Source organism: Pseudochaenichthys georgianus, chromosome 10 (genome assembly GCF_902827115.2).
Source record: "Pseudochaenichthys georgianus chromosome 10, fPseGeo1.2, whole genome shotgun sequence".
Classification (NCBI taxonomy): Eukaryota; Metazoa; Chordata; class Actinopteri; order Perciformes; family Channichthyidae; genus Pseudochaenichthys; species Pseudochaenichthys georgianus.
In genome coordinates this window covers 14,203,218-14,219,275 of record NC_047512.1, presented here as the reverse complement: position 1 = coordinate 14,219,275, position 16,058 = coordinate 14,203,218, and the positions used below count along the sequence as shown (strand labels likewise).

The 16,058-nt window shown below is 39.8% G+C and overlaps 1 protein-coding gene across 1 annotated transcript in view; it reads right to left on the bottom strand.

Annotated features, from left to right (window-relative positions):
• Positions 1–16,058, bottom strand: part of diaph2 (diaphanous-related formin 2) — a 429,613-nt gene that overhangs the window by 48,733 nt on the left and 364,822 nt on the right. Inside the window, exons 29-30 of the mRNA XM_034093628.2 lie at positions 14,613–14,705; positions 13,166–13,216 (exon numbers count right to left, since the gene is read on the bottom strand). Of these exons, the coding sequence (XP_033949519.1) occupies positions 13,166–13,216; positions 14,613–14,705 (144 nt within the window). The remainder of the gene's footprint in view (positions 1–13,165; positions 13,217–14,612; positions 14,706–16,058) is intronic.

Sequence of the window (16,058 nt, the reverse complement as noted above, 5' to 3'; positions counted from 1 at the left end):
ACTAAGGAACGCTAAGCTTCAGTAAACATTACCACAAATAAACAGCTCACACACAGGCACACAAACCAACATGCACGCAAAAAAAAAGATCAAACGTTTGGACACACACTCCCTCCCTTCGCTTGTCGGAAATCTTAAGGAACATCACAGCTCCCATATGCCATAATCCTCCCCGGGGCAACAGTGACCTGAGCCACTGGAAGAAACTCATCTAGAGTGGAAGGAAACATAATAATAATAATAGTTGAGGTAATGCAGTGTGCAGCCTCATCCTTTACTTAGCTGGCAATGCCTTCAGGGTGCAGATGTTACAAACTCAGCAACCTCCAAAGGCTTTTCCACTAATGCATGACCCTCTGTACGGTTGGACTACTTCTCAGGCCTTCACCCTTACACAGAATCTGAGCTACTTTTACATACCGTAAACCCGCTCAAATACACACACGGAAACAAAGACATTTATTGTACACACACATACATCAGACACAATTATATCTGTGCAGATATACCCGCCAACTGTCAAGACAGACTACGCTGTCACTCCAACACACACTCAACACACAAATATCTACCCTTTACCATCCACCGGAGGAAGAGGGTCTGAACTCTGTGGCAAACTGTCTATTTTTAAACTTGACATATTCGTCATCTCTTAGGGGAGTGACATTGTAATTTATGGAATTCATGAATACCAAGCTGTTGTGTTCCCTTCTTGTTTATGTGCTCCCTACCTTCTCAGCACGGCAACTGTTTTGGATGAATTCGAATGAACTCACGGATGCAGTTGGGTGGGATCCGTGTCTCCGTAAGAGCACAGATGCCAATCAGCTCTTACTGAATGAGCTCGGTTGCTCATCATATCATCTTGGGACCTTTGCAGAATGTGTTGTGGAGTTGTAACCCATTTGTTTCCTCTTCAACCACCAGGGGAAGGATACAATTGCTCTGAGATACAAAAGGTGCACAGGCAAACACTGTGATTTGGTTTCTCTGTCTCTTTATCCTCTACTATTAATCCTACAAAAGTGAATCTCAAGTCAGACAACTGATCCCCTCTCAAAGAAGATCCCCTTAACCCAGTTTTATTAGACAATATCACTTTTAAATCAGCTGCGTAATCTCCATTTATATTTTGTCGCAGCTGATCTCAGACTTGCATAACAATGTTAATCAGAATTGTAGATTAAGACAGCTGATTTTGATTAATCTAATGATAGCAATGTATGCAACTGAAGTGTAGTTAGTTAAAATACAATTTCCTCAGCCATTTCTATCTATAAGACAAAGGTCCTCTGGCAGACATTTGGCCAGATATTGGCTTCCAAAGCTAATGGTCTCAAATTGTACACTTGTGGGTAATTAAGCATCGCCGTTCCCTCAGTAGCTTACAACAGCAAATATGTCATTGTGAGAATAAACATCAATTAAACTTACACTCATTACATTCTAATTGTAACATCCAATGTTATAATGATAAGCAAAGGCACAACATTTTAGAAACCAAAATAAACAATATGTAAAGCTATAACAAAATAAAAAAACATAGCACAAAAAACTAACACAAATCTATTTGGACGAAAAAGGTGGTTTTGTAAACACTAGGCATTAAATAGAGCGTGCATTTAAAACCCCTTATGGGTATTTGGTGGTCAACTGCAACGTGCTGCATGCACTTAATGTGGCTCTGAGTGCCGCTGAATATTGGGAAACTCCTACAGGGAGTAATTTGACCCCACTCAAATCCATCCATCAGACACTAACCAAATAGAAGTCAAAGGAACGAATGAAGAAAGACAAAGAGATAAAAGGAAATAAAACATAGAGAAGCGGCTAAACCATTGGGATTAGTGTAACTAAATGGGCCGTATCACTTTTCCATTACCAGAAAGGAATAGCTCTTTCAACTGCTGGAATTTGAAAAAGGTGAACTCTGTCCCCCCGCCGTCTTTTGTTCATCCACGTGTAAATGTACCATTTTAGCTTTCCGTTTATGCCATCTCTATATGAGCAAATGGAGATTCACCATCACATCCTTGAGGCCCATCAATAAATAAAATTGACGCAAATAAACAGATAAATAAATAAATATGAAGAGGCTCGCAAATGGGCATCAGTCAGCATTAGTGATGGAACCATGTCAAGCACAATCATGCTTGACTGGATGGGGAGTGCCTGAGTTTAGAGAGCATTCTTGCTGATTGCACATCCAGAGTGTGTGTGTGTGTGTGTGTGTGTGTAGAGGGGGGTATTATGTGTTATTCTGCTTTGTTCCTTCATTTAACCCTCTAGGTCTATCCTGCCCTCTTTAACTCTTTATAGCTATCACTATCGATGCATCTGTCTTTTACTGCACACCCACTCCATTTAACTTTATTCCATGCCTCTACATTGTGCCTTGTCCCTGTCACATACATACCTCTCTCACCACAACATACCTGACATCACACCTTCTTTGTCTTTCAACCCTTGTTGAGGTCAAATAGATTGAAAGTCTCAGTGATCTTTTTTTACTGTCTAAATGTACCGTCTAAGCGTCATCTGTTTCCCTCTCTTTTGTGTTTGGCATAATTGAATTGCCTATAACATATCTACATATTTTGTTTCAGTCATAAGTCTGAACAGCTGTACTATTTATATAGATCAGGGGTATTCAACGAGATCCAGTTAGAGAAAATGTCCACATGCAAAGGTCCGGAACATCAAACTGTCTAAGTTGCTTTATGAATTAGTGTGATATATATTGAATCACACTTTTTTTTGTTCAGTGCGAGAATTGAGCTCCAGCTTGTCCTGCCAGGAGTTTAAATCTGGGCTGAAATGGTGTCAGAGCCATTCTCATACACACATGCAGGTGCTCATTGGTTAGCCTCGGTTAGCCTGCCCTGGAACGATATTTGGTTTTCATTTTGATCCTGGTGGGCTGATCATATCGGGCTCTGAGACTGCTTATTTTATGTGACCTCAGTTCTGACTTGAGAGGGAATGTTTGGTCAAACACTTTGTGTTTTGTCTCATAGTGGCGTGTTGGCACTTTTAATGAGCGCCACGGTCTCTGAACAAATGAGACTCACTGGTGCTGTGCTCCCAGTGGCAGGATGAACATGAACGAGTCCACTCAGGGTTAAAAGCTCTGTTCTCACTGTTCACGTTCCTCATCTTGGAGAGCACCATGTGTAATTATGTGTCTCTCCCTGTCTGCCGCTAACACGCCTGTTCACTCTCCTCTCCGCTTCTCTCCCTGTATCGCTAATTATTCTCTTCACTTACTTTCCTCTCCGCTTCTCTCTGTCGCTGTCTCGTCTCTTCTTCTGTGTTTCTCTCCCTGTATCTCTCACTCGTCTCTTTCGCTCCCTGTCGGTGGTGGTTAAAATTGAATCGCCCCGTCAAAATTGAAATCCCCTATTAATGTATTAATATACTCAGGCCTTTGGCCTCAACTAATATACAGTACTCAGCAACCTGTTCCTGTTTTGTTTTCTTCAGCCTATGTATCTGTATGATTATTATTACTTTTGTTTTGTTGCTTCCCATTGTAAAGCGTCCTTGGGTTTCGTGAAAGGCGCTATATAAATTGAAATTATTATTGTTATTATTATTATTGATTATTGGTGCGGGTCCGTATAGGTCGACGTCTGGGTCCGGATCCGAACCGCGGTCCGCCTGTAACTGAACTATATACAGGGTTCTTACACCTTTTCCAAAGTCAAATTCAAGCACTTTTCAAGCATTTTCAAGGTGCATTTTCCAGCTTTTCAAGCATCTTACAGCTGTTGTAAATTACATATTTATATACACATACTCAAATGATTATTTCCCTACCTCACATTAAATCAGATGTTCTTTATGCTATAAACAACCAAATGTGTGTTTCGTGATAGCATTCTACACGAGGATGAAAAATTAAAGAAAAGAAAACTAAGTTTAATATTTCAAAATTAGTGATCTGTACGTAGACTGGGCCTTCCATAATACCTGGCTGAGCCGATATACAACAATCAGCCAAATAACTTTTCAATACATTATTGATTAATTGTTGAGGTACTTTTAGGTTGGTAGTGAACGCAAGTCAGAGGTACATGGTGTACTTCTACTCCACTGCAGTTCAGAGGTACATGGTGTACTTCTACTCCACTACAGTTCAGAGGTACATGGTGTACTTCTACTTCTCTACAGTTCAGAGGTACATGGTGTACTTCTACTCCTCTACAGTTCAGAGGTACATGGTGTACTTCTACTGCACAACAGTTCAGAGGTACATGGTGTACTTCTACTCCTCTACAGTTCAGAGGTACATGGTGTACTTCTACTGCACTACATGTATTTAACACCTTTAGTTACTTCACAGATGTGGATGAATGATGTGAAATATAATCAAGTGTTGAATCAGACTTTAGTTCCACCTGGAGTAAATCCACCAGCTACCCTGCAGTCTACAAAGTACTTCAGACTAGCTGCACCTTCACCAGCTCTGAGAACACTTTCATGATCAATCATTATAAAACATATCATATATATTATTCTGAAATGGACCAATCAAACAATCAATACTTTTACTGTCGCTACTTTCACTATATTTTGATGAGAATACTTTTCTATTTTCACTTGAGGAACATTTTGAATGCAGGACTTTTACTGTAACAGAGTATTCCTACACTCTGGTACTTCTACTTTTACTAAGTGCAAGATCTGAGTACTTCTACTTTTACTCTAGTACAAGATCTGAGTACTTCTACTTTTACTCAAGTACAAGATCTGAGTACTTCTACTTTTACTCAAGAACAAGATCTGAGTACTTCTACTGTTACTCAAGTACAAGATCTGAGTACTTCTACTTTTACTAAGTACAAGATCTGAGTACTTCTACTTTTACTCAAGTACAAGATCTGAGTACTTCTACTTTTACTCAGGAACAAGATCTGAGTACTTCTACTTTTACTCAAGTACACGATCTGAGTACTTCTACTTTTACTCAAGTACAAGATCTGAGTACTTCTACTTTTACTAAGTACAATATCTGAGCACTTATAATTTCACTACAAGATCTGAGTACTTCTACTTTTACTCAAGTACAACATCTGAGTACTGATCCACCTCTGGTAGTGTATTAGCCTGAATTGTAGCCACAAAATCACGCAGAGCTGCATACAAATAGACTCACAATGGTAACAAGTGGAAAATAATATGTACAAATGTGTACAACGACTTTAGGTAATGCTGACTACTCAAGACTCCTGACTTATACATCTTCAAAGGAAGACTGTGTTCATTCTACAATTACATGGGATTAAAACAAAATGTAGTTTTACTATAATACTTCAATTTTATATAAAAGACAGTTTGTTTTCATCTGTTTTCAAATAAACAAAGTCTTGGCTTTCAAAATATTAAACTTGTTTCGGCAAATGCAGATGATAAATACAACTTTGAAGCTTCGGCATAATTACAAGCGGAGAACGGACTAATTTAACGTCACAGCAAGCATAACAACAGCCGGTGTTTCTTGTGAGTGTTTCCCCGGTACACAAACGCAATAAACACAAACGCAATAAACACAAACGCACTCGCGAGCTTCCCCCAGACCAGTAATACAAACGAAAATGTGTCTTCGGGTCAATGTGACTGATTTCGATAGAGCAAGTCACATTTGGTTTAGGCACGAAACATACTACCAGTAGAAATACATTGCTTTCAAAATCGCTCTGTGTCGAATCAATAGATTATATTTCATGACTATGTAACACGAAATGCCGTGAGTGCTTCATCCTCTGAACACCACAGGATGGCGACTGTAACGCTCCTCTGAAATGATTGTCCCCTGCAATTATTATTATCCCTCATGGAGTTTGCTATTCAGCTAGCTAACGTTAGCTTAAACAAACGTAACATGCAACGTTAGCCTAACCTAAAATGCTCTTCTACGGCGTACCTTTCATGACTCGTCAGCGCAGACTCTCGCATCGTTATTTGTTGCAAACTTTGCAGGAGGCTACTCGTGGGCTTGACCCTACTCTTAGCCATGGCTTGTATTGGTCTTCTGCTAGCCAACGCTCATTGAAACGGCAACCTCCTGGCACACAGTCATCTATCACTCTCATCAGAATGCCCAGGTCACACGTGACACAAACACTTGCAAGGTGCAGCGGAGCTGTTTTATGTAGGAAGCAATTATTTTCTTTTAATCTAAAAAGCGAACTATTCAGTCAGACAGCAATTTTTTGTAAAAGTAAAGCATTTACATTTTCAAGCACTTTATCTCAATTTCAAGCACCATTCCCAAAATGCAAGCACTTTCCCAACCTTGAAAACAGCACGTCAAATTTCAAGCATTTTCAAGGATTTTAAACACCCGTACGAACCCTGTATATAGATGTTCACTGATCCAATAGCGACCATCACTCAAAAAAGAACAGACTTCTTCTTGGCCTGAAAGTCTGTGTTTTTTCATGTCTCTAACAATGATATGCTTATTATTGAGCTTTTGATTTTGTTGTTCAGACAGCCATTACTTTTTTACACCTTGGCTGTAAAAATGTGCAACGTGTGCATATCCCACTAAGAGTGTGGGAGGATTATTAATGCCAAACATTGTATTTTACACTTTTAAACTAGTGTTAATTAAAGGGTGCAAGTTAATCCAATAACATGTTCTAAGAGGCATCATAAATAATGAACCTTTTACCTTTATTTTGTTGCTCACAATCTTAAAATAAGGCAAGGAAAGTCTGTCAGGCACTAAGGCTTTAACACTTGAACATTGGAAATGAAAGATTCCTATTATACATCAACTTATCTCATAACGTCAACAATAAACTACAAAAGTAACTTGGGTTTGTTCTTTTATTAGTTATGTTTTATCACGCACATATCTTCATTCCCAAATGCATAATCATTTATTTGCATAAATTATCATAATTATTTTTTTTGCTCTTGTGTTTCTACCTTCCAACTAAATGAAGGTTACATGCTGATAGTGTTCGATGTGTTATATCACAGGGAACAATGTAAAGTGTTAATGCCGGTGTCACTTTCACTTGCTGCCAAAATCATCTCAGAAACTTTGTTAACTAATTATGCTTTATTCATTTTGGTGGATTTTGAGATATTCTCGAAATTAGCATATTCAAATAACTCCAACGCTGGAAGCACAACTTCCTTGCACTTCAGACAAGGGCAGTATGACTTAATCAACACCACTGCAAAACCTGTTGAATTCATTTTGTAACACTATTAATTGTGGAAAACTCAGGAAAGCAATGCTGCCCGATCTACCGATTTTTAGATGTATTTCAGAATTGCAATTTCTTTAATAGCCTTATTCCAAACATCACCTTAAATAGCATGTCCCATTAAATGAAACATTTAACATCATTTGACACATTCTCTTTTGTCTGTATCACTTGGGAATTACTATGATCATTCTTCGCCTGGACGCAGTTACTTTTATATACCTCCTTATTACAGACTTCAAGCCAACCTAATGGGAATGTAAAATATTAATTCCACCTCATTGAGGCTGACAGATTGTGGATTGTGACTGACACTTCAAATGCAAACATCAGCCTAGACATTATATCTTATAATTCAATGATAGCCACATTAAGGTGGTAAAAAAACAAACATGAGGATGACAGCAGAGGAAGCAGCCTTTTATTCTGGCACTGCCTCCTATTGTCAGTGGAACACACAACCATACAGGATGGCATGCTATTCCACTGCACATTATTTGTTCTCTAGCCGATCATCAGTTGGCCCTGCTGTATGCCTAATGAGCGATAAATAAGGTTTAATTCAACCGACACAAGTCACCCATCCTTCAACACTAAGCATGATGGCCTGGGCGAGATTCCATTGGAATTATATGAGGGCAATTTTTCAGCTAGTGGGACGGTCGGACATTCACAGGCATTCCTTTGGCTTCAAGCTCCGCAAGTTTATAGGTCTATTAGGAATTCATCAAACAATGAACGCTATCAATCTTATTGTGTGAGTGTGCCCTGGGTAAAAATAAGATGAAACCTTCCATTATGGGGCCTCCAAAGCCTATTTGCCCTCCAAAATTGATCTAGCATTGACAATTTACACTTAGGGTGACCTTTCATAACTGCCCACATACTTGAAAGCCAATATTGTTTGGAGAGTGAGCAAGGAAAAAACACAGCCCACTGCAAACGCTCCAGGATATTATTGAATATGATAAGCTAGTAGACATTTTTTGCTCTGCAGTTGTTGATGTTCCAATGGCAAGAGGGCTGAGTACTTTTTACATCAATGAGGACCTATGCAATTAAGACATAAGACAATACGTGGCACATTTGTTGAGAGTTCTGAGTCTATAATAAGACCAGGTCATTGACTTTATTTATTAAGTGTTACTATGGGTAGCTATAGGCTCCACATGATAAGTCTCAGACATGGAGTTGTAAAAGGGCATAAAGACATCAAAAAGGCAAGCAGACAGCCCCCTGTCGATACCCTGTACTAAAGTTGATACCTTCAGTATATTTCAAACAGCAAAGGGGGGTACTTAATAGCAGGGGCAGGGGCGAGAGACCCCTAATTTATCCTCCCAAAATGGCTCCATGTCACACTTCACTAACTGTATTTCATTTCTTGGCAGAGTCAAGCAACGGATCAGTTATGCGTCAAGGGTACTCAAATGGTACATCAAATCTTCATCTATATTTCCATGATGGGGTGTCGGCTGTGGATAAAAAATGATCGGGTCCAGAGAAAGGCCCTATGGGTCAATGATCGGGACAATGGCTTTGTCTATGCCCTCGGACGTCAAAATGTAAATGTAGTGGCTGTCCATGCCTCAGTCCTTTTCAATATGCCTTTCCCTTTGGCTGTTGAAAAATATCCTTATCTATGAGAAGCAGGTGATAGGTTTAGACCAGCACGTCTCTACAGTGCTGTGCTCCCATCTACTCTATTGATATCTCCCATCTACTAAGCAATCCAAGCTACAGGAAAAAAAAGTACCCACACCCTCTGGGTCTCATAGCCACAAATCATATTGGCTCTACTTCCTGTAGGATCACCTCTGGGGTCGCCGCAATGAATAACATCTATCAACGCCCTGAAGTGGAAGCCAGGAGCTTCTGGAGGCAAAAGGCTTTAGTCCTCAACTCAGAGAGCCTACAGCAACAGTCCCTATCTGATATGTGACACAAGCTTGCACATGTGTACGTGTGAAACAGTACAGGAGAACAACTGCTGCAGAGGTTGAGAGACAACAAGAGAGAGATAAAGCGATGGGTACAACATATGTGTGAGCAAATTAATTGCTAAGGGAATTGCGATCACTATCGCATCCTGTGATGTAATTTAAGAAACAAATGGGTGATTTGCCACCAGATCAGGGGAAAGATGAGAAGATGAGCTGCCAGGCTGAACATAGTATGGCTGTCTACATCAGGGTGATGTGGATAACAAACACATAAGAAATAAGTATTAAAAGATCATATAAGTCAAAAAAGGGGTTAGGGAATGTAAGAGAACCAGAGGCCATTCTTTATTGTTGCCACCGTCTCCTTCTTACAGACACTTCCCTTTAGTCTTTTCATCTGCCTCCTTGCACATGTATCCCCTTTCTTCCCTTTAAAATGTCATGAGAGAAAATAGATAATTTAATATTCATTACACTTACAGGGGGCCCACTCTCTGGCCTGACCGGCTGAATTAACTGCGAGGCCTCGGGGGATTAGACAGTTGGGCTGAAATTCCGTAACCCTGACAAGCATTATATCATTGCATCTCTATTTTTTAATGGGAACGAGATGATCCCTCCCTCTTCAATGTCAAATAAGTCCTTAAGAGGCTTACTATATAGAACACAGGAGGGAACTTTTGATGGACTGACTTGTGAAGGTGAAGAGAGTAGGGCAGAGGAAAGGAGATAGGTCCTGGTTTGGGATTGTAATGACGTTGAAAAGGCAGTAAATAAATAAGATTAGCTTGGTCCTCTTTGAAATCTGATTGATGTGTCTTTTGGGATGTCCCCCATGAAAGACCTACTGAGTCTGTGGCTTTCATCCCTGACCGAAAATCGATGAGCCAGGATGTATGAGAAGCTCCTGCCCTCTACCCTCCAATCTCTTGCAAGATACCCAGGTAACTGTCTCACAATAAAGAGTATCATTTAGTTACTATCGCTATTCAAGTAGAGCTTTGACATATAAAGCGCACTGTCTTCAAAAAGATATACAGTGTTCAACCAACATGATTCAACACCACTGAGTACTTGATAGATTATCTTCCTGAAATGAGACTGAACCCACAACATAAATGCTTTTCTGGTCTCCATCAATCCATCCAGCTTCTGTGTGTTGAATTAGGACTGGCTGGTGTAATTGCATAACACATGAGTATGGCCTCCCGGGTTAGGTTTTCCATCTTACACAAAGTGGAGACAAGGAAATGGGAAATGCTTCCGGAATTGGGTGTAATTGTGACTGGCGGCGCCTTGAATTATGTTCTGTCTGACACATGAGGTAGTCTACGGCATTATAGTTTAGCCTGAAGGACGACAAAAACTACACGCCAGGTTTAAATGAACTTCTTTGACGTAAGTGGAGATTCTAGTGAGCGACTCCCTCTGGTGCCCGCTGCTCGTTTGAGGATGACAGAAGGTTAATCAAGCTTTAAAGCATGAGATTACAACAGACATGACAAGCAGGATAGAATAGATTTGGCACACTGTCTGATACAACTACTCGAGGAACCTTCTCCACTAATAAATGCAGGGACTGAAAAGCTGTCATTCTGCACGTCAGGGAGAAAGCAAATATGTACCCAAAAAAGAACACAAACATGATTGCTGCTGTACTGATCCGAAAGTCAAAACTGAATTCGGTAAATACTGACTAGAACTTGGAAGTTTCTCCATTTACAAAAACCCAACGTTTTTAGTGGCGGGAATGTCTTTTGTCACCAAATTGTCCGTCACTGGGGAACTTAACTGTTTACTTTTTACAGACCCTTAAAAAAACTGCCTTTACCTCAAACTGTGTGTAGTGGTTTTTGATTGTCCCTCCGCAAGCTTTCTAAATCTGATCTGGAAACGAGTTGAATCGCTATAGAGCGTAGGGGGGATATGTTTCATCTCATGAAAGGGGACCCTATGCTGTATAGCAACTGAACTTATTTCCACATTCCATTAAAAAAAAAAAAATCCATTGAGCCTGCATGTCAAAAGGATTTTCCCCTCTCACCACCTCAGAGTAGAGCATCCATGCAGCTGTTTATCAAACCATACTTTAGGTTCCATATCAGTAAACGGGGACCCACAGTGGTAGCATAGTGATGTGTACTAGCAGAAAAAGTGCACTGGGAAGGGGCTGATGCAGGGAGAGAGCCATCTTGAGAAGCACAGTTGTCCAGCAAGTATAAGAAACTAGGTTGCAGCTATACAGAATGTTCTATTTTATATCAGGCAAAAACAAAGAAAGCATTCATAACCCTCATGTTCATTCAAACATTCAACATAGCGGCGCTACTCTGGGGGTTCATGAGTATCCCCACGTCTAACCAGAGATTGTCATTTAGTATGTCCATAAGCTGTGCAACTCATATCCACCACGTTCATAGCTATGTGTCAGCGAACCAATGTCCTCTCCTTGCTTTGCTTAAATTACCTTAAGTTTCTTCTTCTGATTTGAACTACGGTTCTTCTGAGAAAATACATGTATATAAAGACATTTGTTTAGCGAAACACTCAATAGACTTTTGACAGATACTCCATTAAGACACGAGCATAATGTCAGGTACTTGGACATGCAAACACAACAGATCAAATATATATAATAGCGAGAGACATTTTTGAAACACGCAGCCGAGTTGCAGCCAATTCATTGTAAGCCAAATTTGCCTAAAAGTAGGCCTGCACAGCATAGCTTACACGACAAGAATCCTTCAGAAACAGGCATACAAGTATCCAGGTTGCTTTGCACATCAGTGAGACGATGAAATAAAAATAAAGAAATATATCACACAAAACCATTATTTGTATACTGGACAGGTGTTTCCAGCAGAACATTTCCTAAACATTGCCACAAGATAGCAAATTATATATCATGCTGTGACAACATAGGCAAACAGGAAGAGCAAGACAATGAGACGATAACTGGAGCTGCTCTACAAGGCAGAAATTATGCATCGTAAATCAAAAATGATTTCCTTCAAGTAAAGTGACCGCTGCCAGTATTGTGTTAGTGTGACAGGATTAAACATTGCAGATCAAAGGGCTAACACAAGGGCAACTTTAATAATAGTGTACTTAACTGTATTGGATCTTAAAGGTATTGAATGTACGATTGACGTCATGTCGTTCAGCACCATTATTGTCCATTACAGGCTGTCCAGTAAAGAGTTTCCTTCTCTTGTACTGCACATGCTAATTGTATGCTATGCTTAACAAATATGTATTACTGGTTTTGAAATAGTAATATGTTTAAGTTATATGTGTTATTTGAACCTGTTATTTGTAAAATTGTTTCACACGCTTTTATTCTAATGAACACAGGGCATCATTTTGTTTGTGAATTTCTTTTGGCCATTAACAAAAAGCATGACTTTTTAATGTGTTTTCAAGAAACTAGGGTGATGTTATCTTATGCCATACCTCTGCTGTGGCAAGACTTAAAATGGCATGTTGCATTTATTTTGTATTGTCTGCTCTAAAAATATATATGTGCTAAGAGAATTGGTTCCTAACACAGATCATAAGGGAGAGAATAATATCAACGTAAAGCTCTACTTGTGGTCTTTGCTAAATACGTACTAATACAGACCAGTAATAATTAGTCAATGTTTTCACATGACATTGCAAAATTGAAGTTTAGGACATTTTAGATGTCTTTTTTTCTCAATGAGGAGCTGCGTGTTAATAGCAAGCAGATGTTGTCTTGGCTGTAAATCAATTGAATTTAACACTTCCATGGTTGCATTTTTACATAGAGTTAATCTTACATGTTATACCTTGTTAAACAGTTGCCTAGTCAAGTTCAGTAACACAGCACAATTCTCTGCATGTTGTAGACCAGCTCAGCTTAAAGAAGGAAGGACTTGTGAGTTATCTAGCAAAGAGAAGTGCAGCAAGAGGCAGGTTCGTGCTCTATGTGGGTTAACAAAGGTATTTTAATGCACACACCTAGTGTTCTGTTACCATAGTTAGCACCCGGCCACCGAGAGGATGGACTGGAAGGGCTTTGATCACCTGCAACAATGTTGGTGATACAAATAAAAAAAACAGAAAAACAAGAAGAAGGGAAGGATGGAGAAAAGGGGAAAGAGAAAAGGCCATCAGAGGTGACACATTGCAGATATAAGGCAGGACATATCCACTCCCAGAGTTTTGTGAAAAACAGTTTTTCTTAAAAAGCTGCACACACATTTTTACACAGACACAGACTCAAGTTAAATCCAATCCTAAGAAAGAACAAGATGTGAAGAAAGTAGCTGGCTCTTTTTTAATGATAGGCAGAATTATAGGTGTTGACATAAGAGTGAAGTGTGTGTGAGTAAGTGTCAGAATTATTTTGATGAGGTTTATAATGAAGTTACATGATCTGTCATGCATTATATATTTAGACATGGTCTTTGATTAACAAAAACATTAACACATAATTATGTATCATAACTTGCATTACATTGCCCATGATCATAGCGCAAAGGGTTGTTTAAGTGTGATAATGTGGCCCAGGCAGTGTTAGAACAAGCGGGACAATATGTCCTGGCCTTGTCATCAAACGGGTAACTTTCCCCCCTTACTTATCTGTAAATAAATAATGATCTTCTTTATATCAATTCAAATGGACCACATATTGTACACCATCAGAACATATATCTTATTTGACTAATTCTGCTTATAATAACAATAGATAATCAGACATGACACTAATTGTCACTTTAAACAAAGAGTACATGACAGTCGATTTGCAATTGTAAATCCCAATTGTACATTTTGCCCACTAACCCTTTTATAATATATATTAGACAGAAAATTACTTGCTGAAGCTTAAAATGATATGTTCATTTGTATTGCTCGCTTTGCAGTGTGTAGCCTGTCTGTTGCAGACTCACCTTATCCAGCTATGATCTGATTTTTCTCTCCTCTTTTTTTTCTACCATGATTGCCACTGTGGAAATGGCAGCACCTGTGGCTCTTCCACAGAACTATGACTTGCATATGAATTGACCCTGACACCCCGACCAGGTGGAACTCACCTGGGTACAGGCTATTCAACGTGGCAGAATGAAATGTTTTAACACCAGGATGACACTAAATCAGCCTCGGTCCAACTGCAGCCAGCATGGCTACATTATCATAAGTGCTTTATGAATGGCAAAGGGACAATACATTGCTAATGACCTGCACTGGGTCACACATGTACTTGTTTCTGTGACAGCTTTTCTTCATTGTACATATGTTACTGTTTAATGTGTGTACCAATCATGAATCCTTGGAACCAGACAAAAGACATAGGACTACACACTAAGTATATACAAACTGTAGAGCAAAGATTGTTGCATGTGATGAAAAGGAAACTATTAACAACTAGAAGGGTTAGGGTCCTTTCTGCACACAGGTGAGAGTATAAATTGGCACATACCATTTCGCGGTGTCCTTTTTCTCCGATCACGGAAGGCAGCTCCGGACTGCAGGGCTTCCATTAGGCTATCCATTACACCAGTCTCATCTCCCTCTGTAAAAGAACACATGATAGAGGCAAACATGGTTACTGGACCAAACATACATTAAGATAACTAATTACATAATAACATGCATAGTCTTTACATGTACAAACCTTTATATATACAGTCTATGGTACAAACGCACACACACACACACACACACACACACACACACACACACACACACACACACACACACACACACACACACACACACACACACACACACACACACACACACACACACACACACACACACACACACACACACACACACACACACACACACACACACACACACACACACACACACACACACACACACACACGACTGGTCTAATTCTAGGTATTCTGGAGTGGAAACAATGGATGCCCTCTAACTAAAGGTGCATAAACAATCACCTTACATCAAAACAAGAGTGCGCTGAATGAATAAACAAGTCTTTTATAGAGCACAGGCCTGAGTGAGACAGAGGCCTGTCACTCAGGCCTGTCCTTTTTTTTCAGTAAACAGTTTTAGAGGAGGAAAAATACACTTAGACTTTAGCAACTAATACAGGCAGAGGAGCCTCAGGATGAAAGCATCCACTGATGGTCATTGACAGATATTCTTTCTGTGGCTAACGCAGGGGAGCTAAGTGCTCTTTACAAAGATTTAGTGGGGAGCCGCTCGATACCCGGGCGCTCTATCATTGTTCAGCCAATGACACCAGGACCGGCCTTCGAAAAACATTCCCCCTGCCCACGGTTTTAGCTGTCGTGCGGATCCATGAAACTGGAGGCAGTTGGCCTGCATGGTGAAAAGACAGGTAGGAGACACGTAAAGTGCTATGAGGCCAACAGCATGACAAGTTGTGCCCACACTGCACATGCAGCATACGGAAAGAGAGTTACAAAATAAGCTTATGTTCCATATCTGGGTCATCTATCTTTACTAATGAGTCAGAGGGACACCCTTTTTATCATTGTGGTCCAGAACAGACATTATTTTAAACTAGGATCATTAGGGTGACTTATTGTGGAGCTGGAGACTTATTTTCCATACATGAGTGAACTAGCTCTTTCCCATGTTTACCATCGGAGTCCAGGCATCTTGTTTTTGTACTGCGATAAGAGCTCGAGCAGAAGGGTAATATTTGACAATAAGTGGAGACAACTGCTACTTTCAGCACAAAGCACTTTTTCAGACACTGTGGTGATTAATCTTTTGTTATTCTCGTGTTCCCAAAAAGACACGACACTCGGTCAAATTGAATTTATGAACAAAACACGTTGACACAGAATGCTACACGATTAATATAATGGCACATATTTTGCCATTATCAGAGAAAGTAGGGCCTGCTTATGCTTTCACCTTCTCCTCC